The 27361-nt window shown below is 43.4% G+C and overlaps 2 protein-coding genes across 5 annotated transcripts in view; one reads left to right on the top strand and one right to left on the bottom strand.

Moving 5' to 3' along the window:
- LOC142160800 (uncharacterized) overlaps positions 1-13053 on the top strand; it is a 33615-nt gene extending 20562 nt beyond the window's left edge. The window contains exons 13-19 of one of the 2 annotated variants that reach the window (XR_012693311.1): positions 35-168; positions 535-6816; positions 7778-7927; positions 8006-8095; positions 8519-8569; positions 11805-12361; positions 12395-13053. Coding sequence is in view for 1 of the 2 variants with exons in the window: in XM_075215779.1 (XP_075071880.1) it covers positions 35-168; positions 535-6816; positions 7778-7927; positions 8006-8095; positions 8519-8569; positions 11805-12023 (6926 nt within the window). In the remaining variant the exon portion in view is untranslated. Of the gene's footprint in view, positions 1-34; positions 169-534; positions 6817-7777; positions 7928-8005; positions 8096-8518; positions 8570-11804 lie in introns of both variants that reach the window. The other variant, XM_075215779.1, reaches the window with a different exon arrangement.
- Positions 13054-13120: 67 nt separating this feature from the next.
- On the bottom strand, positions 13121-26840 carry FOXJ2 (forkhead box J2). Of its 3 annotated transcripts, none has more exons than XM_075215780.1 (11): positions 26690-26840; positions 23486-23804; positions 21395-21469; positions 20125-20205; positions 19769-19900; positions 19443-19578; positions 18315-18524; positions 18124-18225; positions 17282-17503; positions 17003-17113; positions 13121-15457 (listed from the first exon to the last, which is right to left on the bottom strand). In XM_075215780.1, exons 2-11 carry the CDS (start codon positions 23795-23797, stop codon positions 15351-15353), a joined length of 1488 nt encoding a protein of 495 aa, XP_075071881.1. In that variant the 5' UTR covers positions 23798-23804; positions 26690-26840; the 3' UTR covers positions 13121-15350. The 3 variants fall into 3 exon arrangements, with proteins under 3 accessions (XP_075071881.1, XP_075071882.1, XP_075071883.1); XM_075215781.1 differs by having other exon boundaries at positions 19452-19578; XM_075215782.1 differs by having other exon boundaries at positions 23486-23817; positions 26690-26799.
- Between the last annotated feature and the right edge of the window lie 521 nt (positions 26841-27361).

The raw sequence follows: 27361 nt of genomic DNA, 5'->3' as shown, positions 1-27361 counted from the left end.
GGTTGTTTACGACGGTTTTTGAACTGTTTTACAGATGAGGTTTCCCTCCTTTATGCTGAGCGGGAGACTTCACAGAAGAGATTTCTTGCCCTTTCTCAGAGATTGTCCGACCTGGAAGAGGAGTATGAAGCCGAGAGATCACGAAGAGAGGACCTGGAACGGAATCTGGTAAACTAAACTAGAGAAGTGAAAAAGTTCTCTCTATTATCTGGGTGAAAGTATTGTGCTTTATAGCAGGGAAATAATACTGATCCGATGTTCTACATATGGCTTATGTCTGATTAATGGTTCTTCAGGGCTATGCCGGGGGCAGAGATGATCAAGTAGAAGGAGGCTGATGCTGTATTTTGTTTTTTTCCTATCCCACCTCTCTTTCCAGCTTAGCTTGTTTTAATATTTAGACACTGTTCTACAATGCCTACTGTGACATTGAAGGCATTAATATAAAATTAAAGACCGGATGAATACCATACAGACATAGAGGATGGTGATAATACTTTTTTTTTATTTTTCCTGAACCTCTCCCTCTTCCAGAAAGAATTAGACACCCTGAGAGAGCATCTGGAGGGAGAACAGTCCCTGAGACAGGTTGCTGAGGGCCGAGCAAAGAATCTAGAAAGAGAAAAGCAGATGACTGAGCAACTTCAGACTGAACTCGAAGGAGTAACCCTCTCTTTGAGACAGCTGGAGAGAGAAATGACGGAGCTCAGACACAGCCTGAAAAACAGCCAGTGTGAGAAAGAGATTGCTTTAGAGAACCTAGAGCGCCAAATCCTTATGAAGAGCGAACAAGACCGCCAAATGGAGATTTTAAAAGAGACATTTAAGGAGTGTCTGGAAGATAAAGAAAGCGCTCTGACCGCACTGTCCGCCCAAGCTCTTACGTTAGAAGAGAGAGAGGGCCAGATTTCAGAACTCAGAAAGAATATTCAAGAGTGCAGCAGGGACAAGGAGAGCGCTTTAACCGTGGTGGCACAAATCCGCTTGACTCTACAAGAAAGAGAGCGTGAAATCAAGGCTCTTAAAGAGAACATTATGCAGTGCCAAAATGAGAAAGAGACAGCCACCAATGCTTTACAACATCAGATCCAGAGCTGTAAAGAGACAAACATAGAACTGGCAGCCGTGGCTAAACAACTGGAAAAGAGTGAAGAATTGAAAGAGAATGCGCTGAAAGGAGAAAACAAAAGTAGTCTGATTGTAGCACAGAGAGAGCACGAAATCGATGATTTGAATGTAAAAATTACAGCAATTCAGCAAGAAAGAGAGACCATTTTAGAACAGCTGTCTATTGTGACTGCTAAGGCAGAGCAGGAGCAGTCGGCTCTACAACAGCTTCTCAAGCAATGTCAAGTAGACCAAGAGGCCACAATTAATGGACTGCAAAAAAATGTGCGAGAGCGGGATACAGAAATAGAGACATTAAGAGTATCATTAAAGGAACATGAGAGAGAAACAGAGAGTGCACTGGAAGAAGTAGCCCGTCAAACTCTGTTGTTAAAAGAAAGAGACAATCTGATTGAATCCTTACGAGTGAGACTTGTGGAGTGCGAGTTAGAGAAAGATCATGTGACTTTAAAACAAAAAGAGTGTGACCAAAATGTTACAACATTAAGTGAGACTCTTCGAGAGTGCATTAAGGAAAAAGAGAATTCTCTTAGCTTATTGCAGTCTCAGACTGAATGGTTAAAAGAGAGAGACAGCGAGATAAACATTTTGAAAGAGACCCTCTTTACAGTTCAAAACGAAAAAGAAATTATTCTCATTGATTTAGAGTCTAAGAAGAAAACTTTAAAAGAGAGAGATGAAACTTATGTGTTACTGCAAGAAAATGCCCGAGACTGCCAAGAAGAAAAGGAGCAGCAGGTATCGATTGTAAAGCAGCAGAAGAAAGAGATTGCGGACCTTGAAGAGAACTTGGAGAGATGTCAAAGAGAGAGGTCTATTGCAGAAACAATGCTAGAGCGCCTGGAGTCTCAGAAAGAGTCCATGGAGAGAGAGACAAAAATGGAAAAAAATCTTCTGCAGGAAAAAGTCTCGGAACATTCTCAGGCATTAATCAAAAAAGATAGAGAAATTGAAGTTATGGAGAAACAGTTTGAGAGAGAGCGCAATGTTCTGAATGAGAGAATAAACGCACATTCACACACTGTAAACGAGAATGAGAGGGAATTAAAGGAGAGTAGAGAATATCAGAGAAAAAATAGACATCTGGAGAACAGGCTTTCGGAGGTCCTGAGAGACATACAACTGGTTGAGGAACAAAGGGAAAGGGACACCATGATTTTGAAGGCGAGATTAGAACATGTTTCCCAGACTTTGCTTGAGAAGGAGAAAGAATTAGAAGAAGATAGAATGCAGTTTAATAGGGAAAACAGTGATTTAAATGAGAGAGTCAGAGAGCTTTTGCAAGGTCTGAAAGAGAAAGGCATTCAGGAACAGGAGAGTGACCGTAAAATAAAAGAACTGAAGAGAGAAATAGAAGAGCTTCAACGGTTTCTACTAGATAAAGAGAGAGAAGCAGAGGACAAGACAGTCCAGAGTGATAGGGAGGTTATGACTCTGAAACAGACTATAGCAAAACTTTCCCAAACAATCATAGACAGAGATGTCCAGGATGAGGAGAGAGAAGAGCATGTGAGAACTCTGAAGAGAAGAATAGAAGAGATTAGTCAGCTCGATAAGGACAATGAAGAAGCTATGAATGAGAGAATGGAATTACTTGGAAAAACTTTGAAAGAAAAGGAGAGACAGTGCGAAGAAGTGAAAATGGAAAACAACAGTCTGAAGGAGAGAGGATTAAAACTTTCTGAGGCTTCCATGGAAAAGGAAAGAGAATTGGATGAGGCAAAAGATAAGATGAAATCTCTGACAGAAAAATTAGGTGAACTTCAAGAAGTCCTCATACTAAAAGAAGAAGAGATAAAGACTAAGGAGATGCAGAGCAAAGAAGAGAAATCATTATTGAGGCAGCGTTTATCTCAACATTCCAACACACTTTTAGAGAAGAAGAGAGAAACAGAAGAGAAGGGCATGGAAATTAAATATCTGAGGGATAAGATTGGAGAACTTGGACAAGTTGTGATGGACAAGGAGCAAGAGCTAACAGAGAAGGAAAATCTTATTGCGATAGAGAAGAGATCTCAGCGACGGAGAGAATCAGAATTTTCTCAAGCTTTAAGGGAAAATAAAAGAGAAGTGGATGACAAACAACTGGAAATTAGATCGTTGACAGACAAGATAACAGAACTTGGTCAAGTGTTGATAAATAAGGAGCAGGAGACAGAAGAGGATGCGAGACAGAACGAAGAAGAAAAAAAAGTCCTGAAGCAAAAAGTTATAGAACTTTCACAGGCTCTAATAGAGATGAACCAAGAAACAGAAGTGGAAAAATCTGAGATTAAAATGTTGAAAGAAAAGGTAGATGAACTTAGAGAAAACTTGATTGAGAAAGAAAAGGAGATGGAAGAGAGAGAACGAGAGGCGAGAGAAGATAAGGCATCACAAAGGCAGAGATTTGCAGAACTTACCCAGTCTCTTATGGAGAAAAATAGGGAGGAGGATGAGAGAGAGAAAACGATAAGAGAACTGAGACAAGGTCTTTTAGACCAGGAACGGGAAATTATGGAAGAGGAAAGACAGAATGAGGAAGAAAAGAAAGTCCTGAAGAAGAGAGTGGAAGAACTTTCTTGGTCTCTATCACAGAAGGAGAGAGAAGTAGATGAGACAAAGTTTGAAATGAAAACCCTGAGAGAAAAGATAGAAGAACTTAGACAAATGCTGTCTGTTAAGGAGAAAGAGGTTAAAGAGGAAAAGAGACAGAATGAAGATGACAAAAAATCTCTGCAGCAAAGAGTGAAAGATTTTTCCCAGGTTCTTGTAGACAAAGAGCGAGAAGCTAATGAGGCAAAACTAGAGATTAAATCTCTAGGAGAGAAGATAGAAAACCTTAGACAAGTTCTCAGAGACAAGGAGCTAGAGCTGATTGAGAATAGGCAGAATGAGGAAGAGAAGAAACTTCTGCAGCAAAGAGTGAAATATGTTTCCCAGTCACTTGTAGAAAAGGAGCAAGAAGCTGATGAGACAACTCTAGAAATGATCTCTCTAAGAGAGAAAATAGAAGCACTTAGACAAGCCCTAGTAGATAAGCAGCACCAAATAGATGAGGAGAAGAGATACAATGAGGAGGAGAAGAATTCTATGAAACAGAGAGTGAGGGACCTTTCGCAGGCCTTAGTAGAAAAGGAACAAGAAGCAGATCAGACAAAGTTAGAGATGGAATCTCTTAGAGAGAAGATAGGAAGACAGAGACAACTTCAGCTTGACAAGGAACAAGAAATTAATGGGGAAAAAAGACAGAATGAGGAAGAAAAGAAAGCCACGAAGAAGAGAATGACAGAGCTTTCTTGGTCTCTAACACAGAAGGAGAGAGAAGTAGACGAGGCAAAGTTTGAGATGAAATCCCTGAGAGAAAAATTAGCAGAACTTAGGCAAGGGCTGACTAATAAGGAGGAAGAGGTCAAAGAGGAAAAGAGACAGAATGAAGATGACAAAAAATCTCTGCAGCAAAGAGTGAAAGATTTTTCCCAGGTTCTTGTAGAGAAAGAGCGAGAAGCTGATGGGTCAAAACTAGAGATTAAATCTCTAGGAGAGAAGATAGAAAACCTTAGACAAGTTCTCAGAGACAAGGAGCTAGAGCTGATTGAGAATAGGCAGAATGAGGAAGAGAAGAAACTTCTGCAGCAAAGAGTGAAATATGTTTCCCAGTCACTTGTAGAAAAGGAGCAAGAAGCTGATGAGACAACTCTAGAAATGATCTCTCTAAGAGAGAAAATAGAAGCACTTAGACAAGCCCTAGTAGATAAGCAGCACCAGATAGATGAGGAGAAGAGGTACAATGAAGAGGAGAAGAATTCTATGAAACAGAGAGTGAGGGACCTTTCGCAGGCCTTAGTAGAAAAGGAACAAGAAGCAGATCAGACAAAGTTAGAGATGGAATCTCTTAGAGAGAAGATAGGAAGACAGAGACAACTTCAGCTTGACAAGGAACAAGAAATTAACTGGGAAAAAAGACAGAATGAGGAAGAAAAGAAAGCCACAAAGAAGAGAATGACAGAGCTTTCCTGGTCTATAACACAGAAGGAGACAGAAGTAGACGAGGCAAAGTTTGAGATGAAATCCCTGAGAGAAAAATTAGGAGAACTTAGGCAAGGGCTGACTAATAAGGAGGAAGAGCTACAAGAGGAGAAGAGACGGAATGAGGAAGAGAAGAATTCTCTGCAACAAAGAGTGAAATATGTTTCCCAGGCTCTTTTAGAGAAAGAGCAAGAAGCTGATGGGACAAATAAAGAAGTGAAATCTCTAAGAGAGAAAATAGGAGAACTTAGACAAGCTTTAGTAGATAAACAGCAAGAGATAGAGGTGGAAAAGAGACACCATGAGGACGAGAATAAATCTATGAGACATAGAGTGAGGGACCAGACACTAGTAGAAAAGGAACGAGAAGCAGATAAGACATTGTTAGAGATGGAATCTCTTAGAGAGGAGATAGGAGACTTAAGACTAGTTCTGATAGACAAGGAGAAAGAGCTAAAGGCAAAAGAACGCGATAGCGAGGTAGAAAAAACAGACTTAAGCCAGAGAGTGGCAGAGCTTTCACATGCATTAATAGAGAAAGTAAGGGAAGCTGATGATACTAATAGGCAGATTAAAGCTTTGAGACATATGCTAGGAGAACTTAGGCAAACTCTGGTAAATAAGGATAAAGAGATTGAGCAGGGAAGACAAAATGAGGAAAATATATATCTGAGGGAAAGAGTGCGAGAGCTTTCTCAAGCTCTGAAAGATAAAGAGAGAGACGCAGGGGAGACGAGAGGGAATATGAAGGTTAAAGAGAGGAGCGTAAAGGATGAGAAGATACTGAGGGAGGAAGAAAAGACAACATTGGGACTTAAAATGACTGAACTTTCAGAAGCCCTAACAGAAAAGGGGAAAGAAGTAGAAGTGATGGAACATCCAAGTAAGAAGACAAGAGAGTGTAAACAAGTTCAGATAGATGAGAAGCAAGAGATAAACATGCAAGATCTACAAAGCGAAGACGATAAACAGGTCCTCAGGCGGCAAGTGATACAACTTACTCAGGTTATAACAGAGAAAGAGCGGGAAATGGAGATGACAATGTTTGAGATGAACTCTTTAAAGGAGAAGATAGGAGAACTTAAACATGTTTTGACAGATAAAGAACAAGATATAAAACTGAAAGAAAGAGAAAGTGAAGAGGAGAAAAAACATCTGAGGCAAAGAGTGACTGACCTATCCCAAACTCTGGAGATGAAAGAGAAAATTATAATGGAGGTAACAGCTTCGGGCTGGAGGATGCAGAAGCATGTACAAGAGCTTGTAGGAGGTAATATAGAGGTAAACAGAGAAGAAGACGACGTTATGAGAGAACGAGGAAGACTGGAGGACGGACGGGGAGACCCAAGAGAATTTACAGATGGTAGTCTGAGGACTAGACAGGAAGAGGCCAGAGGACGCATACAATTAGTGAGTGGAGATAATAGGGCACTGGAAGACCGCGATGAGAACCTTCTATCCCAGGAGAGCAATAATCAGTACACAGAGGAAGAAGCAAGAGTACAAGTGATGTGGAAAGAGTTGAAAGCTCTTTATAATGAGAGAGATGAAGCTAAGAAGAGGGAGGAGATCTTGAGGAGGAGGTTAGATAAAGCAGAATCTGCACTCAGACGCATGGAGGCTGAGGAAATCTCTTGGAGGCAGAAGTCTCAACAACTGGAATCCGAGAAGGTTAAAAAGGTAAGATGACTGTGGGTGCACAGAGTGACTTGCAAGAGTGGTCATAAACATATTGGCAGTGCCTTGCAAAATTATAAGAAACAAACAATAGATAATGGGACTAAATAGTGCAATCAGAGAAAAAACATTGAACGTGAAGTCTCTGTCCCAAAGAGCCTTCAATCTAAACACCACTCTATTATTGCATTGTGCTATAGTTATAGTTCACTACTGTTCTCAGACTCCAAAAGAGGTGGTTTACAGAGAATAATCATTCACATTCGTCCCTTGTCCTAGTCCAGTGATGGCAAACCTGTGACACTCCAGGTGTTGTGAAACTACAAGCCCCAGCATGCTTTGCCAGCTATCAGCTAGTTATCTACTGGCAAAGCATGCTGGGGCTTGTATTTTCACAACATCTGGAGTGTCATAGGTTAGCCATCACTGTGACCTAGTCCATTGGATCCTACAGACTAAATTCTCTAAAACACAAATACCAGGGTCCATTTTATCAGCAGCCAATTGGCTCACCAGTATGTTCTTGGAGCGTGGGAGGAAACAGGAGCACCTGGAGGAAACCCACGCAAACACGGGGAGAACATACAAACTCCACACAGATCAGAATCAAACCCACGGGCACTGTGCCACCATGCTACAAATTATATATCTTACTCCTCAAACTTCCTCACATAGCAACTCCATAGTTTCAGTGGCATTCTATTAAATGGAGGTGGATGTTTTCATCAGACATTCTACTAGTTTAAAAGGAAAAATGTCCCCTGTCTGTATACCTCTGGGGAAAGAAACAAAAAAATAATACTTTATCTCTGTAAGAGGATAAAAGTAATTATTCAAATATCAAAGACACCAGCCTGGTTTCATATGGTTATATCACAACCATGTTGATACAGTGGGTCAGTTTAGACAGTTATATGAATGAAGAGAGTCTGAATACGGCTGAGTGCTTTGGTTTGTCACACAGGATTATAGACCTGCAGACTCGGGGGGAACTAACGACAGTGACAACGTACAGAAGAGGTTGGAGGTCCTGCAAGAGGCTGTGGCGAGGCTGGAAAATGACAGGTCTTTACTAGAGGATCAAAAGCTGCATCTGAGCGAGACCTTACAGGAAGTGAGTGCCGCACTGAGCAGGGGAAGGGACGGGAGTCTGCAGATATCTGAGTTTAATGCCATTTGTGACCTAATACAGGTGGAGAGGGAGAGGAGGAACCTCCGTAGAGAGTTGCGCAAGTCAACAGCCATGTCGTCACAGCAGCACTCGAAAAGCAAGACACAAGAGGTCAGTCATAACAAGGCAATGAGTCGGATATCCCCCCTTCCTTCAATTACGTTGTGTTATTGCCACACAAGATTAGTGACGCTTTGTGATGGTGGTGCTGCTATTATAAATATCACAAAATAACAGTGAGAGCTGTTTACAATGTATTCCATAACTAAACTAGGCAACCTATGGCCCTCTAGCTATTATTATTACTGTTTATTTATATAGCGCCAAACATATGCCCCCCGCTGTACAAAGGACGTGTAATCATTCACATGAGTCTCTGCCTCACTGGATCTTACACTCTAAATTCCCCAAACACACAGATGGATTTGAGTCCATTTTTGTGGAACTACAAGACCCAGCATACCTTGTCAGGCAGAGGAGTGAAGTGGAGTCTGTAATAACTCTCTTTTCTCTCCTGACATGTGACACATCCAGGGCGACGGTGATTCTACATCTCGGCTAAGTGTGAAAGAGCTACAGCTACAGGTGAGGAACACAAGAGGACGGGAGGTGATCGTTACCTACAGGAGATAACCCAGCAAATTGTGGGGTCTACAGAGAGAGAAAGTTCAGCAAGACAGTATGGAGGGAACGGTGTTGTGGTATATAGAGAGAGGTACAACAAGACAGTATGGAGGGAACGGTGTTGTGGTATATAGAGATGTACAACAAGACAGTATGGAGGAAATAGTGTTGTGGTATATAGAGATGTACAACAAGACAGTATGGAGGAAATAGTGTTGTGATATATAGAGAGAGGTACAACAAGACAGTATGGAGGGAATAGTGTTGTGGTATATAGAGAGAGGTACAACAAGACAGTATGGAGGGAACGGTGTTGGGGTATATAGAGAGAGGTACAACAAGACAGTATGAAGGGAATAGTGTTGGGGTATATAGAGAGAGGTACAACAAGACAGTATGGAGGGAATAGTGTTGTGGTATATAGAGAGAGGTACAAAAAGACAGTATGGAGGGAATAGTGTTGTGGTATATAGAGAGAGGTAACACAAGACAGTATGGAGGCAACGGTGTTGGGGTATATAGAGATGTACAACAAGACAGTATGGAGGGAATAGTGTTGTGGTATATAGAGGTACAACAAGACAATATGGAGGGAACGGTGTTGTGGTATATAGAGAGGTACAACAAGATTATGGAGGGAACGGTGTTGGGGTATATAGAGAGGTACAACAAGACAGTATGGAGGGAACGGTGTTGAGGTATATAGAGATGTACAACAAGACAGTATGGAGGGACAGTGTTGTGGTATATAGAGATGTACAACAAGACAGTATGAAGGGAACAGTGTTGTGGTATATAGAGATGTACAACAAGACAGTATGGAGGGAACGGTGTTGAGGTATATAGAGATGTACAACAAGACAGTACGGAGGGACAGTGTTGTGGTATATAGAGAGGTACAACAAGACAGTATGAAGGGAACAGTGTTGTGGTATATAGAGATGTACAACAAGACAGTATGGAGGGAACGGTGTTGAGGTATATAGAGATGTACAACAAGACAGTACGGAGGGACAGTGTTGTGGTATATAGAGAGAGGTAGAACAAGACAGTATGGAGGGAATAGTGTTGTGGTATATAGAGAGAGGTACAACAAGATTATGGAGGGAACGGTGTTGTGGTATATAGAGAGAGGTACAACAAGACAGTATGGAGGGAATAGTGTTGTGGTATATAGAGGTACAACAAGACAATATGGAGGGAACGGTGTTGTGGTATATAGAGAGGTACAACAAGATTATGGAGGGAACGGTGTTGGGGTATATAGAGAGGTACAACAAGACAGTATGGAGGGAACGGTGTTGTGGTATATAGAGAGGTACAACAAGACAGTATGGAGGGAACGGTGTTGTGGTATATAGAGAGGTACAACAAGACAGTATGGAGGAAATAGTGTTGTGATATATAGAGAGAGGTACAACAAGACAGTATGGAGGGAACGGTGTTGTGGTATATAGAGATGTACAACAAGACAGTATGGAGGAAATAGTGTTGTGGTATATAGAGAGAGGTACAACAAGACAGTATGGAGGGAACGGTGTTGGGGTATATAGAGATGTACAACAAGACAGTATGGAGGAAATAGTGTTGTGATATATAGAGATGTACAACAAGACAGTATGGAGGGAACGGTGTTGTGGTATATAGAGAGGTACAACAAGACAGTATGGAGGGAATAGTGTTGTGGTATATAGAGGTACAACAAGACAATATGGAGGGAACGGTGTTGTGGTATATAGAGAGGTACAACAAGACAGTATGGAGGAAATAGTGTTGATATATAGAGAGAGGTACAACAAGACAGTATGAAGGGAATAGTGTTGTGGTATATAGAGAGAGGTACAACAAGACAGTATGAAGGGAACAGTGTTGTGGTATATAGAGAGAGGTACAACAAGACAGTATGGAGGCAACGGTGTTGGGGTATATAGAGATGTACAACAAGACAGTATGGAGGGAATAGTGTTGTGGTATATAGAGGTACAACAAGACAATATGGAGGGAACGGTGTTGTGGTATATAGAGAGGTACAACAAGATTATGGAGGGAACGGTGTTGGGGTATATAGAGAGGTACAACAAGACAGTATGGAGGGAACGGTGTTGAGGTATATAGAGATGTACAACAAGACAGTATGGAGGGACAGTGTTGTGGTATATAGAGATGTACAACAAGACAGTATGAAGGGAACAGTGTTGTGGTATATAGAGATGTACAACAAGACAGTATGGAGGGAACGGTGTTGAGGTATATAGAGATGTACAACAAGACAGTACGGAGGGACAGTGTTGTGGTATATAGAGAGGTACAACAAGACAGTATGAAGGGAACAGTGTTGTGGTATATAGAGATGTACAACAAGACAGTATGGAGGGAACGGTGTTGAGGTATATAGAGATGTACAACAAGACAGTACGGAGGGACAGTGTTGTGGTATATAGAGAGAGGTACAACAAGATTATGGAGGGAACAGTGTTGTGGTATATAGAGAGGTACAACAAGACAGTATGAAGGGAACAGTGTTGTGGTATATAGAGATGTACAACAAGACAGTATGGAGGGAACGGTGTTGTGGTATATAGAGAGGTACAACAAGACAGTATGAAGGGAACAGTGTTGTGGTATATAGAGATGTACAACAAGACAGTATGGAGGGACAGTGTTGTGGTATATAGAGAGAGGTAGAACAAGACAGTATGGAGGGAATAGTGTTGTGGTATATAGAGAGAAGTACAACAAGACAGTCTGGAGGAACGGTGTTGGGGTATATAGAGAGAGGTAGAACAAGACAGTATGGAGGGAATAGTGTTGTGGTATATAGAGAGAGGTAGAACAAGACAGTCTGGAGGAACGGTGTTGGGGTATATAGAGAGAAGTACAACAAGACAGTCTGGAGGAACGGTGTTGGGGTATATAGAGAAGAGATGTATAGCGAGTGGTACTACAATGCAGTTTGGAAGTATCAGTGTGTTGGGTGTATAGAGAGAAGTACAAAAGTCAGTATAGAGTTAGTAGGGTGGTTTGCAGCATCATTTGCAGGACTGATAGACCAAGGTTACAAAAGGGTGATGTGTTAGAAACATGAAAGTTGTATACAGCACGATTGGCTGGGATAGTACAGTGCATTGAAGAGATGATGTGATCATAGTGTATCTGCTTACACATAAATGTAATTATCTGGCGTTTGCCCCCGCAGGTCTCTCTCCTACAATCACAGCTTGATGCAGAGCGTGGACACCGTTCCCGGTACATACAGCGCTGTTCACGTACCACTGATGACCTTCTGAGCCTGAGACATAATCTAACCCGTTCACTGGCTGCCGTGACCTCCGATACTCGACCTCAGGTACTAGAGAGAGAAACGATTCGTCTGGATGACACCCTGAACCGCAGCCTCGGGCTTCCCACTGCCTGACTGGAAGCACCAATATGCAGAGCTGGTTGGGATATAGGCTGTCATTGGAGCCCGGCGGGGGTCTTATTCTCTGACCCATCCCAAGTATACTGTAAGAGATCTCACAGGGTCTCTCCTTTCTTTACTTGTACATTAGTCTGGTCTGATTGTACTGAAAGATCATTGTGGGGGGTAGGGTCCAGTTGCAGTGACAGATCAGTGTTACAGGGTTCTGTTGCGATGACTAATCATTGTGTGTGTGGGTCAGGTTGTGTCAGTGTGATTTTGTTTTTTTTATGGGTGGGTGACCCTGTGGGGTCAGGTGGTGTCAGATGAGTGTATGGGTGGCACAGGGTCAGGTGGTGTCAGATGAGTGGGTGGCACAGGGTCAGATGGTGTCAGATTAGTGTCTGGGTGGCACAGGGTCAGGTGGTGTCAGATGAGTGGGTGGCACAGGGTCACATGGTGTCAGATTAGTGTCTGGGTGGCACAGGGTCAGGTGGTGTCAGATTAGTGTCTGGGTGGCACAGGGTCATGTGGTGTCGGATTAGTGTCTGGGTGGCACAGGGTCAAGTGATGGTATATATATGAATTGCACACAGTTGGCGGAGGTGTTTGGCAGCATCAGATCTTTCTGTGTGATACATGGTCAGGTTGTGGCTGTTACAGATGACATATTGGTCTGTGACTCAGTATATGGGGAGAAGTACACTTACCCTTTACATTGTGGCAGTAAGTCAGTGTTATGGTAAAGGGTCAGGTTGCGTTTGCATTAACAGATCAATGTCTGGTACAGGTCAGGTTATGTTACCAGTATGGTGGATGAATTTTATTTTATACAGTTATTTTATATATATATATATTTATTTATATATTTTGATAAAAAATGCAGTATTATGTACATAATTTTGTATTTAACACAGTGACACAGGCAGTACCATAACCACCTCTCAGAGAAGAGGCCACACTATTATAAACAGGCTTAATCTGTATATGTATCCGTGTACATATGTTTTTTGTATGATGGAATACACAGATTTATATACACACACGTGTGCAGTCATTTGTGTCATTACTCACAGAGCCGCTGAAATAATGTGAAGCATCACCCACAGAGCCACTTTCTGCTGATATGTTTAATAAGCGTCCAATGAGCCTCATTCTGAACAGACAAATAAGAGGGAGTAACACAGTAAAGATGGCTTCCACTGCTGCCAAATTTAACGATCCCAGGACAACCAGCTTCCGTGTCGAGCTCCTCTCTTTCACTTTAACCTGGGCTTTAAATACCAACAGTCTGACCACAAAGACTGACGTATAAAGGGTGGCATAAGATTTCATGGTTACCAGCACAACAGAGTCAGATTATCCAGCAGCACAGGTTTGGCGGCCAGGAGGTACGAACAAGCAGAGTTAATGTTTGTCGATAGCTGAAATGGGTTTCGGACTTGAAAATGGTGATTTAAAAAGGTGTGATCTTAGAACCATTGCTGTACTCTGGCGCTGAACAGCTAGCAGAGGACATTGAACAACACTGAACATCCACTATCGCCAGGACACCGACTAACATACACCGCTCTACCAGATGATACCGTCACACTGACTGACCAACCCTTTAATGACTGACAGGTATAGAACACAACTTTATCGCCAACAAGCACCTTGTTGTCACCAACTAAAATTGCCTACAACTCACACATGAACATCGACTGACCAGCAATATACATACCAGGATACGGACTGATAATAACTTGACACACTGACCACCAGCTGACCTGCACACACCACTTTTACACCAGTACACACACACACGAACCAAAACTGTACATCTATAACAAGAACACAGACTGACTTGTACAATACACCCCTTAAGTACCTGGACATTGGCTGACCACTGTACATTCTATACAACCCTTTATTGCCAGGACAATGGTTGACCACAACTACACGTCTATCACAGGCCACTCGTTGAACAGTACCAGACCTCCATCACCATGACACTCACTAACCAATACTGTTAGTCTTCCCATACATAAGATGGCAGGGTAATGGCTTACTGTACTGTACGCACTAATTAACAGGACGCAGACTGCCCAGTACTGCAAGTTTAACACAAGAACATTGGCCGACTGTTGTATAATGCATCAGGCACCAGGACGTAGATATTATTCTCCATAACCTTAGTATTGGTGACACACACTTCTTTACCACTGGGAAACTAACTGTAGTTCATCTAAGCTGAATACCAATACATATACTGGACTTTAACAAGAATGGAAAACCTTTAACACATGGACTGTTTGACTACCTGTCTCTGTTAGAAAGATAATCACCGACTCCTGGTTTACCCCTCTCTATGAGGAAGATATTGTCTGATTTACACCACACTATCACCGGGATAGGGACTGACTGGTGGTCTACACCTTTCTCATATCAATGTGAGATTCTGTCTGTCTGGGTGTACACATCTCAATTACCATTATACCGACTGACTGGTGGTCTACACTTCTCTATCACCATTACTCTGTGCATATTTTAACCATCCTCCCGATTGGTTTGATTGTTGTATGGGAATACGGAACCTAATCTGGTAAGAGCCAAGAGCAACAACGCTCTAGGGAATTTTTATTTCATTGTGCGGTGCGGAAGCCATTGACCCACTCCTGCCACTATCGTACCCCGGTTGTTAGAAGTGCCGGGTACCACTACTGGAATTTCCAACAAATTGTGTAAGCATAAACGACATCCAAAAGGTGAAATTGTAGTAATACAGAGAGGATGAACAACCAAGCTGGGCTGTTAAGAACTGTTGTCTTTTGGGATCTTCAGGTCTGTTCAGAAGCTGGGGAAAGTCTGGGTGGAATCTCGCCGATATCACAAATCCACGGTGGCTGCAAAAACGCCCGTTAACACTTTGTGTTGTGCAATAAGTGTACGCCTTATAAATAAATCACGTTGGCTTCATGGTAGCCTGGCAACCAGGCCTTCCTCATTTCCCCACCGATAACTAAATGTCCTCGTCCATGCTAGCACCGGAATCCTTGGCACCGAGAGATTGGAGGGGTCGCTCCCTTATAGGCAGAGAAATGACTGTCCTCACTGATTCCTGCGTCTCCCTGCATCTGTGTCACAAAGGGAGAGTCTGTAATGGTTGTGCATGGGGAGGGGGGGAGTTTGTCTTATTTAATTCTTTCCTCCTGTCCAGTGAGAGGGGCTTGTTGTCCCTGATTGTCAGGCGAAGATATACATTTATATATTTATATATATATATCTATACACATGGAGAGATAGGTTAACCCTCCTATATTTCTTTTACTTTCCTCCTGGGTGGGGGGTGCTGTGCAGTTTCTAAGCAATAGAGTCCCAATCAAAGTCGTCCTGTATTTCGTCGCTGCTGTGTGGATAACGAGAGACAGGGCGGGTGGGAGGGTACATCTGGCGTTGGGAGTGACGACCTATTGGGGGAAAAAAAAAATAATCAGTAAACTCTTAACAGATAAATGTAACTTCTGTTATGTGGGGACATTTGTTTTTTTTACAGTTAAATATTCTGTTTAAAATGAATAATGTTTTGATGCACCAGTTGCTTACAGACAGCGGAGGCAGACACATTTTTGTGGGCCGACTCAATATTTACGAAAATCAATTCACCAGATACAGATGATACATGATACAATAATTGGGCTCACAAGTAGATAGGTTAAATATAACATTAAAAAGCGGCAGAAACAACACCCCTCTTATACTGGCTACCGCCCCTGCTAGATCTTTGCTTGGGAGTTTGAAGGGTCGCAGAGTTATCTCTTCTGTCTATGCGGCGCTCAACCATCATCAGACATGTAATAGTTTATTACCTCTCAAGGTAAAATGGGAATCCAATATTGGTACAATTGATGAGGAGGAATGGTGCGATATCCTAAAGAGCATTAAACTTGCTACATCTTCGGTTCGTTGTCAACAAATTCAATTTTATATTTTACATAGGGTTTATCACACTCCATTGATAAGGCTCGGAACGCTGATTGCCCTAAATGTTCTCAGCCTAGATGTGATTTCTGGTATCTGGTTTGGGAATGTCAGGAAGTCCATGCCTTCTGGGAAAAAATATGGAAATGTATTGTAGGGGTGATACCAGGTATCCCTCCTCTGGATCCTAAAGTATGTCTATTTGGGATATCACTAGAGGAAAAACTGAGTACGCCTCTTTCTAAATTTGTCTTCATAGCACTTACTTTGGCAAAAGTTATCATAGCGCGTAACTGGCTGGCAAATGCAAAACCAGAGTTCCATGGTTGGAGGGCTTTGGTAAATGAGACCATGGATCATGAGAGATACACTTATACATTGCGAAGGGCCGAGCACAAATATCATGAAGTTTGGTCCTCTTGGTACGAGTCCAAGCATAGAAAAAAAAAGGGTGGTCCAGGATGTTGGATAGTTAAGTGTGGGAGTCTCACTTGATCTGGTTTGGTCTGGGCTAAATTAAATTAAATAAATTAATTAGATTTCATTAATTTGGCACTGATTAACTGCTATTTTATGTGATATTTCAGACAAGGTTACACGCATGATATTTATGCATTCAAACAAAATTGTATGTATCGTTTCTGTCAAAATCTGAATCTGCTCCATTTTCTGTATATATTATCTGGTATTATTTGTACACTTAACTTCTTTACCTGCATTGATCTCATCTGTGTGACCATGGAGTTCTGCTAAATTGCTGACACAGTTTAAGTAATGTTTGTTTTGTCTTTCTTCTGTTATATGTACTTAAATTCAATAAAAAAAGTACCTGATTAAAAAAAAAAAAAAAAGAAGCGGCAGAAACGTTTACAAAGGTCTTCAAATCATCTTTTGAGGGGACATTATAAGTGTTACAGACTCTGTTTAGTTTATAATGGTTTAAATAATCGGAGATATTCAGCCAAATGACAACACGTCTGATACAGTTTTAAGAGAAAAGTTCTGACCGACACTGTGTGGCCCCCACGTCTCACCTTGCTGGCTGTACGTCGGGGGTGCCTGGGTTTGGATCGGATATCCAGGGGGAACAGTGAAATTGTGACCACAGGACGCTGGATTTGGCTGGTTCTGCCCATAGGAGGTTACTGGAGAAAACAGGATTTAATAGTTTTGGTTCACATCGTCTATAATCTCCCATCACCCACATGTCTCAATATATTATTTGTCCATTTACAAACTATGTGTTTACATTACTCTGCTCCCCTCCCTTATTCCTCTATCCTCCAACCCCAGCTCTGCCCTGGTCCTCTCACCTGCCATGGTGTGCCCAGGCTTCCCTCCCTGGAGTGCACAGGCACTGCTCGTGGTAGGGGGTGGCAGACATGGAGCCTGGCAGGAAGATGATTGCCCATGTGTGGGTGGCATGAGTCCGGTGTGACTTAGCAGGTGGCTTAAAGAATCACACAGGCTGGCGATGTGATTCTGATCCAGGCTCCAGTTCTTCAGCTCCGCTTGGCGTAGGCTCTCCATGAGGTCTGGTGGAAGAGGGCGACAGTCTGAGGTCACCTGGTGCATTTACACTTCTATCTTTATATATCTTAGTTGTTTGTATAAATATCTCCCTTGTCCCGGCTCTCTCCCCCAGTTAGTACCACCCTATTTGTGTCTACCCCTTTCCTTTAGGATGTAAGCTCTTAGGAGCAGGGCCCTCTTTCCTGTGTGCTCCTTCTACTATTCCATCACCCCCTGTACCTCTTGGCCTGCTTCCCTAGCTCTGTTTTCTTAAGCTTCGGCCTACTTCTCTCTGATTTCTACCATCACTTTCACTCATTGTCCCAGAAATAATTTTATTTGCATTACCATGTTACCTGTGTCTGTGTGTATATATTTTTGTTCATTTTTTTGTTCTTCCTGTACCATGTTGTGTTATGGCTCACTGTTTTCTGTATATGTCATGTACGGCTTCTGCGGACTCTTTGTGGCGCCTTATAAATTAAAGACAATAATAATAATAATTTATTTTTCTGCACACATTACGCACAGATCTCAAATATCTTTATCCCAGAACTCACCAGTAGGGGGACCCACTGATTCTCTTACTATTTAATACCTGAGAATTACAATGCCATTTATTCTCATCCCTACTATGATTCACCTGAGAACTGGGACAGATCCACAGTTGACCAGTCCAGATTACTGACAATCTTGAAGCTCTCCTTTAGAGAGTCTATGTTGGAGCTCCAGTCGCTGGGGAGCCCTGGAAGGAATAAAGAGAGGAGAGTGTGAGCTCTGCTGGTAAGAACGCTGGGGGCTAGCATTTTACGCAGCAGAATGCTGACCACCTACCCAGAGACATCCCGGAGGTGGGGGGCCTGGGCATCTGCTGGGAAGGTAAATAGGAAGGCTGCTGGTGCTGGCTTTGATGGTGAGAAGAAGTGGGGTTGCTAATGTTGGGGACACTGTGGGGGTGCAGCGAGGATGACTCCCCTGAATTCTGTTGGTACATGCAGCAGCTTGAGGATGGTGGCTGTACATCGGTAGGGAGAGGCGAGAGTCCTGGAGATAGAAACAGAGACATTTAGATGCTGAATATAAGCACTTCTGTATCATCTAGACCATGGTTCATGAACACCACCTGCAGATCGGACAAGTGCCAAGTTTTACAAACTGGACTTGTCAAGCTCCAGTATGTTGGTGGTCCCTCTCCTGGAATGGTATTGTGTAGCGTTGTGAGGACTGCTAATCAGATGAGGCCTCCACAAAGCAGGACCCCATCTGCAGAGATGGGCAGAGAAGTTTTATATAACCCCTTCCTGAGTCATCATGCTGCTCCAGCTCACCAACATTATAACATCTGCTGGTGGAGGTGGAACGTGACAAGTATTACTGTCTGGAGGTGCGGCGGGTGATCTAAGGCTCCACTGCACCCAGCTTTGTACATTGGGAGCTCTTTCGTAACAGCGTAGTGGAGGGACACTCACTAAGTCTACTTTACACAACTTGTTTTTGAACACACTTATCCAAACTGATGACAGGTTAAGACCCATCCACCCTTTTCCTTCAGGTAGCATCAGAAGTGTATATATAAGGCTAGAGCTTTCCAATAATATCCAGCATTGACCACCCACTATATAACTTAAAGCCAATCTCCTATAACATTTTACTCAACAAGTCTGGCCACTTTTGGACCATTCCCCCAACCCCTTTAATGTAACCAGCCCCCTTTCCTGTTACCCGAAGGCTATTACTGCAACTTATGGACAGGGTATTGCAATCTATCTAAACCTCTTCAATACTGAGCTGTATTGAAATAAGACTGGACAGACCACCAGCAGAACGAGTGCCGGCATGATGGACTTCTGGGCTTTAGCTGGCGGTGGACAACCCTATATGACTACAGGAGGGGGTGCCAGGTGTTTATCTGCATTGTAGGTTCTCTCGTGTGTTCCTACACTACCCCTTCCCCATTCTCACCCTGTTTACCCTGCAATGTACGGTACAGACTGCGGAAAGAGCAGCTGAGGTCTGGGATCTCCGAGAAGGAAAACTTGTAGCAGTCGTTGTTGTATGAAGAGGCCCTGGAGTCTGGCGGCATGTGAGTTGGGGCAGCCTACGGGACACAAGACGGAGCAAAAAGTTACTCACATGAGAGAATAGGAACTCATCACCCGCTGAGGATAAATTCACAGGACAGGTAGCCCGAGCCACACGGAAGAGACACCAGAGTACACACTAGAGAACATGGCATGTGCCCACGATCTCCCAACCACACATCCCGCCGTGGAGACCAAGTCACTCACCTGGCTGTAGCTGGGGAGCGGGGAGTTATTGTCCATGTGATGTCCTTGTGTATTCTCTGTAGGTAAAGACACGTCACTGGTGGAACTCAACGGACTTTTATTGACCTCCTGTTCAGGGGAGTCCTGGGACAGCTGCGGGTAGAAACCATTACATCCCATTACCACAGGTTTCTTCATACCCCTTGGACAAACCCATACTGCAAATGTGCTGAACGTTGTTACTAGTCGTCTATTCTTGTGCAGTGTGTGAGGTATGTTTGTGTAGGGTATGTGAAGTGTTACTGAGTATCAGAGGTCACGGTGGGTTCGCCAAGATCTGGGACTTGGCGATGCCGGTGGGACTGGGGTCCAGTTACCTCGTCGTCTGGGTGCGGCCGCTTTCTGCGGGGCAGGGTTACATCATCTTTTGGGCAGCTGTCAATCATCCAATAAGATCCCTGGAAACACAAGATACCAGAAGTGAATTAATTTATTCTTCAGTGATTTCTTTCAGTTAATTTATTTTTCAATATTCCCATTCCTAAATCTTTCACCGGCGCCAGACTTTATGTCAGAGCTCCTGCTCAAGTGTTTCCTCCCATTAATGTGCATTTTAGTCAATGTTATTTTATGACAATGGAAGACTTCAGAAGCATTGATCCCTACGTTCCCCATCCCTGCCTTGCATAGTATTTACTTTATACTACTGTCACTTGCCATATGCTGTGTCTAAGTACAATGAGGGTTATGTTATGAAAACTGTTCTAAAAGAAAATGTTGCGTAGCAACCAGACCCTGCTTTACCATTGTACACTAAATGATAGAACCTGGTTGCTATGAGAAACAGAACATAGTTACATGTAGGACCATATTCAGAAATGTCTCTCGTACACAGAGAATGTCTTGCGTATCTCACTTTAAGCAGACTTATGTGGTTACCAATGTTATACATCATAGCGAAGTCACTAAGTGCTTTATTTAAAAAAATTTTTTTTAAAACGATTGAACCAATTCTTTGCTTTGGTAAAACTTTATTGGGGTGCGTGTCTCTAAGTGCCTGGACACAAGTCTTTTGTCTTTAGTTTTGTTTTCACCTCATTATTCTTCCTTTCTAATAGCATTTATTGCGTGGGGGGGGGGGGGGGGGGTTTCCTGTGGTTCAAAACCACGCAATGAAATTGTGTACAAGGGTAATAAGTCTCAAAGACATGTTTCTTTCACTGATTGATGGGAACAGAAAGTGCTTGTTGGATCAGTAATAATAGTGATACCATTTCAGCCTATTCCGATGTCAGTAGTTAACACCGAATGATTTACAGAACATCAATGAGATCTTGCACAGTCCCGGTCGACTGTACACTATGGAAGTTGCTCAGCAAAGTTGCTGTTGTGTAGTGAATTGTTTGGTGGCATGCTCATGACTTAACCATGATAACCTGACACTATTACTCTGTAGAGCCCAGGTATCCCGGAGAGCTGCGGGGTATAGATAAAGCTGGCCTGGGAGTGAGTACAGCGCAGGATGGTAAGTTGCAGAGTTGAGAGTACAGATCTCGCTCCCGCACAGCTTCCTCTATACCTCGTGCCCTCCACATCTCACCCTTACTTTATACCAGTTCTAAAAGAATATCTCCCCTCCATGCTCACCTTTCCAGGGTCATCCCTGGGACGAGGCACTTTCCGGAAGCATTTGTTTAAGGACAGGTTGTGACGGATAGAATTCTGAAAAACACAGACGGAGAGGAGTCAGTTTGTGGACTGTCTGCTGTAAGAAAGAATAGGATACAACTCACATATACTATGATGATTTAACGGGGGGAAAGAGATCCCAATATCAAGCTTGGGTTTATGTTCTTTAAGACTACCAATACTTAAATTGGACCACAGACATGTCTGAAAATGATTGGATTGGTCACAGATTCTATCACACACAGAACAGACATTTAAAGAGTAATCATTTACATGATCTTCTGAAAGAAAAAAACGCACTATACAAAAAAAGAGCTTCTTACCAACAAAAACTTGTTATTCTGACTACAATGGAAGGTAATCTGGCAGTAGGATTTGTGCAGTCCGCCTGCCAAAGAGCAGGATCTGAATTGGGTAACTATACGGACATGAAAATAGGGATAAACAGTTCCATGTAGCACCTTGTCTTACCCCACCACTGCAGCACCCCTGCAGAGACCCATTCCAGCTGTTTCCCGGTAACTAGAGCAGGCGAAGCATTATGATGACTACTAAAGTCACGTCACTGGCGTTTCTGGCAAATACAGGACTAACCGCTTTAATAACACAGTGCTGTACCTGCAACCTCTAATCGCCGGGAGCAAATTGTAATGGCTCCGGGCAAATGCACTGTAGAGGGTATTGTGTTTACAAAGGTGGGAACAAGATTTATCTGTGTATGGTGGGGTGGGGTGGGGGGACACAATCTGGTTGATCTGGTGAGGATCAGTCCAACTATATACACACATTATATATTAAATATCTCCTTCTAAATTTGTGTTTTTACATATCAGGACATGATTAACAATCATCTAGTCTTCAGCAAGTGCTAAATGTGATCATTCTAGTCTCATATCAATACAATCAATATTATTTTTATTTAACAAAAAAACAAGTCAAACATGAAGAAGCCACGTGTGAGAAAGTAAGTACACCCTTACTGCTCCCATATCAATAAAGGAGGTAATTTAGTCAGGTGCTGCTGTTTAATGGCCCTTCATTATCTGGTCATCAGGAACTGCAGCCACCTCTAAAAAAAAAAAAAAAAGCAGAACCTGCGTAGTTCGGTCTGGAGCATTAAGGTTTGTGGTAACAACATATCAAGGAGAAAGGACTTCTGGGATCATCCCAGAGAAGAAGTTGCTGCTGTTTATAAGTCTGAAGAGGGTTATAAGGCCATTTCCAAGTTCAAGAAAGATTATTTACATATGAAGAACATTAAAGAAGTCTGACCATATGATGCTCAGTAATTGCAAAGAACCCAAAAGCCACATCCAATGATCTACAGGCCTCTCACAAATATTGAAGTTCATGAGTCAAGCATCAGAAAAGGACTGGACAAGTATAGCTTTCACGTATCGATAGCCAGGAGAAAGCCAAACACAACATATCAACACAAGAACCTCATAACAACTAGGGAGCACGGTGGTGGAGGGGTGATGATTTGGGGGGTTCTTTTACAGCTACAGGTCCTGGACACCTCAAAATCATCGAGTCCACCATAGACAATTCTTTCTACCAGAGCATTCGAGATCACAATGTGAGGCTGTACGTCAGACAGCTGAAGTTTGGCTGAAATTGGATCATGCAACAAGACAAGGGAAATAGGTTCAGAGGATATATGAGTAATAACTAACCTAAACACACCAGGATATCTACAACCAAGGGCTGAAAAAATAAAATCAATGTTCGGCCTGGCCAAGTAAAAGTCGAGGTAGAACCCTAAGAAAGCTGTGTATAAACATACGCTCTCAAACATCAATGGACTGAAGCCGTGAAAACTCTGACAAAATTGCTAAAGGTACAAAGTTTAACAAAGTTGCTAAAGGTACCCAATCATAGGGTGTATTTACTTATTCACACATAACTTCTTGTTGGCTTATTTTTTAAAAAAAATTCTGAAGCAAAATCAGTTATCAGAACTTTCTGGATAACAAGATTAGTGCAATTGATCTCATACCTGAATCTATTATCATACCCCACCCGCCCCAAGTATTGTGGCTTCATTACCTTCCATCCCACGCCGGCGTTGCGGTAATACGGGAAGTTATCACAGATCCAGCGGTAGATCTCACTGAGCGTCATGCGTCTGGCTGGAGCGGAGTTTATTGCGTACTGGATGAGATTGGCGTAGCTATAAGGGGGCTTTCCGTCACGGTGGGCAGCCGCTTCCTCCTTGGTTAGCATGGCGTTGGGGTCGGTGGGAGATCCGGGTCCTTTTCGTCCTCCAGTGCCCTGCTGCGATCCCTTCATAGCAGCCTGAATGGTCAGCTGCGGGAGCCAATCTATGGAGGTCAAGCTGCTACCCAGGTCCGACGCCATCTTGGGGCTGAGTAAAGAAACTGTGGGTGAATAAATCCATAACTAGGCTACCTTGCCTGTGCACCTAAAATACAATACTAGTACCTGTGCACCTCTGCGTGTACAGCAACTTGTTACTGCGCACCAGCTTTCAATAAAGACCCCAAAAATAAAATGTTACTTCCCTAAACTTGCAGCATACATTTAGGTAAAAGAATACTCTCATAAATGGTCAATGTTACATTTGGATTTCAAACTTCAAAAAGGAATCGACAGAACCATTCAATTGTCAGAACAATTCTAACATTACATTTGTGGATTCCAGCCATGGTTAAGAAGTTCTGATTGAAGGTTAGTTGTGTTTTATAATTAATAATTACATCTGCACAATGGGGAAACTGCGAGCTATTCCTAATAATGTACAAGATTTAATTCATCCACAAACACAACCGTATGCTGGGCACAAGCCTTCAAAAAAAACCCTAAATAAAATATGAATCAATAAAACTTCACAGTCTACTGAGTAACGTGCAGGAAACAGTGACGGACGTTTATGAAAACTGGTGCGCAGGAAAAAAGGTAGTGTTGGTTTTCATTTTGTAAGCTGTTGTAAAAATAAAAAATACATAAGTTGATTTTGTTTACTTCTCCAATATGTATACAAAGATCACATGGAAATATTTTAAATACGTAAAAGCACAATAAAATAGCCATGGGTTCACATTATTGGTGACGTCAAACTGTCTCTGTTGCTGCGGATATATCACACTGTATCTATGTGTGTGTGTTCAAAATGTAAGTTGTACAGCGGAGTTCTGAGAAATATATCACAGCGGCGCCTGGAGAATCTCTGGCGCAGGAACTTTCAGAAATGTCCCCGATGGGTGTAAATCTCACTTATTGTACTTATCTTATTATATGTTCTGCTATCAAATTGTATCGTTCACTAACTCACTATTGTCATGTTTAACCCACACACTAATCCTGTAACACTGTATTACCGTCATACTGCTCGGATGCTTTCTCTGCTTGTAGCCGTGTAACATGTGACATCACTCTTGTATTGTATACATAATAATCCCAAATGTATAAAAGGATATTCCTTATCTTTGTGTTTTTGTTTACATGCCCCACATTATCTGCCCAGCCCCACACCGTCAGCCTCTGCCTGCCTGCCCAGCCCTCACTGTCAGCCTCTGCCTGCCTGCCCAGCCCCACACCATCAGCCTCTGCCTGTCTGCCCAGCCCCACACCGTCAGCCTCTGCCTGCCTGCCCAGCTCCACACCGTCAGCCTCTGCCTGCCTGCCCAGCCCCACACCGTCAGCCTCTGCCTGCCTGCCCAGCCCCACACCGTCAGCCTCTGCCTGCCTGCCCAGCCCCACACAGTCAGCCTCTGCCTGCCTGCCCAGCCCCACACTGTCAGCCTCTGCCTGCCTGCCCAGCCCCACACTGTCAGCCTCTGCCTGCCTGCCCAGCCCCACACTGTCAGCTTCTGCCTGCCCCACACCATCAGCCTCTGCCTGCCTGCCCAGCCCCACACTGTCAGCCTCTGCCTGCCCAGTCCCCCACACTGTCAGCCTCTGTCTGCCCAGCCCCACACACTGTCAGCCTCTGCCTGCCCAGCCCCACACACTGTCAGCCTCTGCCTGCCCAGCCCCACACACTGTCAGCCTCTGCCTGCCCAGCCCCACACACTGTCAGCCTCTGCCTGCCCAGCCCCACACACTGTCGGCCTCTGCCTGCCTGCCCAGCCCCACACTGTCAGCCTCTGCCTGCCTGCCCAGCCCCACACTGTCAGCCTCTGCCTGCCTGCCCAGCCCCACACTATTAGCCTCTGACTGCCTGCCCGGCCCCACACTGTCAGCTTCTGCCTGCCTGCCCAGCCCCACACTGTCAGCCTCTGCCTGTCCAGACCCCACACTGTCAGCCTCTGCCTGCCCAGTCTCCAACACTTTCTGCATTTATCTCTCACAAACTGTCAGCATGTTATAGTCTACACTTCCAGCATCTGTTTGACACTGACAGTGGTAGTCAGCTGTCAGCCTGCATTGGATCATCCGTGCATTTCTTTCCATGCCTGACATCCAGGGCATATGTCTCTGCACCAGACTGTCAGTGTGTATGTACCAGTGTGTGCTGCAGGCTGCCTATCTGGCAATGTTTATGTGAGTGTACGGACTGTGTCATACTGTACACCTGACTGTATACCTGACTGTGTGTGTGTATATATGTCAGACTGTATACCTGACTGTGTGTGTGTATATATGTCAGACTGTATACCTGATTGTGTATGCATATATATATATATATATATATATATATATATATATATATATATATATATCAGACTGTATACCTGCCTGTATGTCTATTTAACTGCCTGGCCTGTGTGTGTCTATATTGTTAGACTGTATACCTGCCTGTCTGTATATACATATGTCAGACTGTATACCTGACTATATTAATATGTGTCAGCATGTATACCTGTGTGTCTATAGGTGTCAGACTGAATGTTTATGTGACTGGCCTGTGTGTGTGTGTACATGTCAGCCTATATATCTGCATGTCTGTATATATGTGTCAGTGTACCTGTGTGTACAGATGTCAGTGTACCTGTGTGTACAGATGTCAGTGTACATGTCAGTGTGTGTGTATATGTCAGTGTACAGGTGTCAGTGTACCTGTCAGTGTGTGTGTGTATATGTCAGTGTACCTGTGTGTGTGTGTCAGTGTGTGTACAGATGTCAGTGTACCTGTGTGTACAGATGTCAGTGTACATGTCAGTGTGTGTGTACAGATGTCAGTGTACATGTCAGTGTACCTGTGTGTACAGATGTCAGTGTACATGTCAGTGTACCTGTGTGTACAGATGTCAGTGTGTGCTGATCGCCATGTGCCCCTGTCACTCTCACCCTGGTCTCCTCCCGGGGTCTCTGCACCTCCTCTCGGGGGGTCGCCCCCTCTCCGCGGCTCAGGCTGGGGAGGGGGAGGACAGGTCTGTGCGGAGGGGGGTGGGGGAGTCAGACAGACAGAGGAGGATCTTCTGCTTCCGGCTGGGCTGGGTTTACTTCCGGGTCACAGTCTGAGGGGAGGGGGGAGAGAGGAGGAGGATGGAGGGGACAGGGGAGCAAAGTGCAACACTATAATATATATATATATATCTCTCTATCTCCGCCCTCTATATATATATATATATATATACACACACATAGTGCAGGATGCTCAGTCTGTACCGTGTGACCTCTCTACGGGGAACCAGAGCGTTACCCGCTATAAACGGCTCATGTCTGTCAGGGTGATTCATACTATAATATCATACTATATAATCCCAGTTATATCCTCAGGTCCGTGTTCATCTCCCCATGTTCCTCTATCTCACATCTGCTGCCCCCTCCGGGTTTATCTGTGTCCAGTAGTTTCCTCAGTTATGTAAAACGGGTATAACGCTGGGAACGGTGTTACCGACCCCAACGGCGTTTTACTTACAGGGCATTTTTTTCTTGATCTAGTTTTTTGCTTTTACTTCATGTAAATACACAGGGAGCTCCCAGGGATAGAAAACACATAGGTGGGGTGTTTTTATT

Source organism: Mixophyes fleayi, chromosome 6 (assembly GCF_038048845.1).
Source record: "Mixophyes fleayi isolate aMixFle1 chromosome 6, aMixFle1.hap1, whole genome shotgun sequence".
NCBI classification, from domain to species: Eukaryota; Metazoa; Chordata; class Amphibia; order Anura; family Limnodynastidae; genus Mixophyes; species Mixophyes fleayi.
This window is presented reverse-complemented; position numbering and strand designations above follow the sequence as displayed.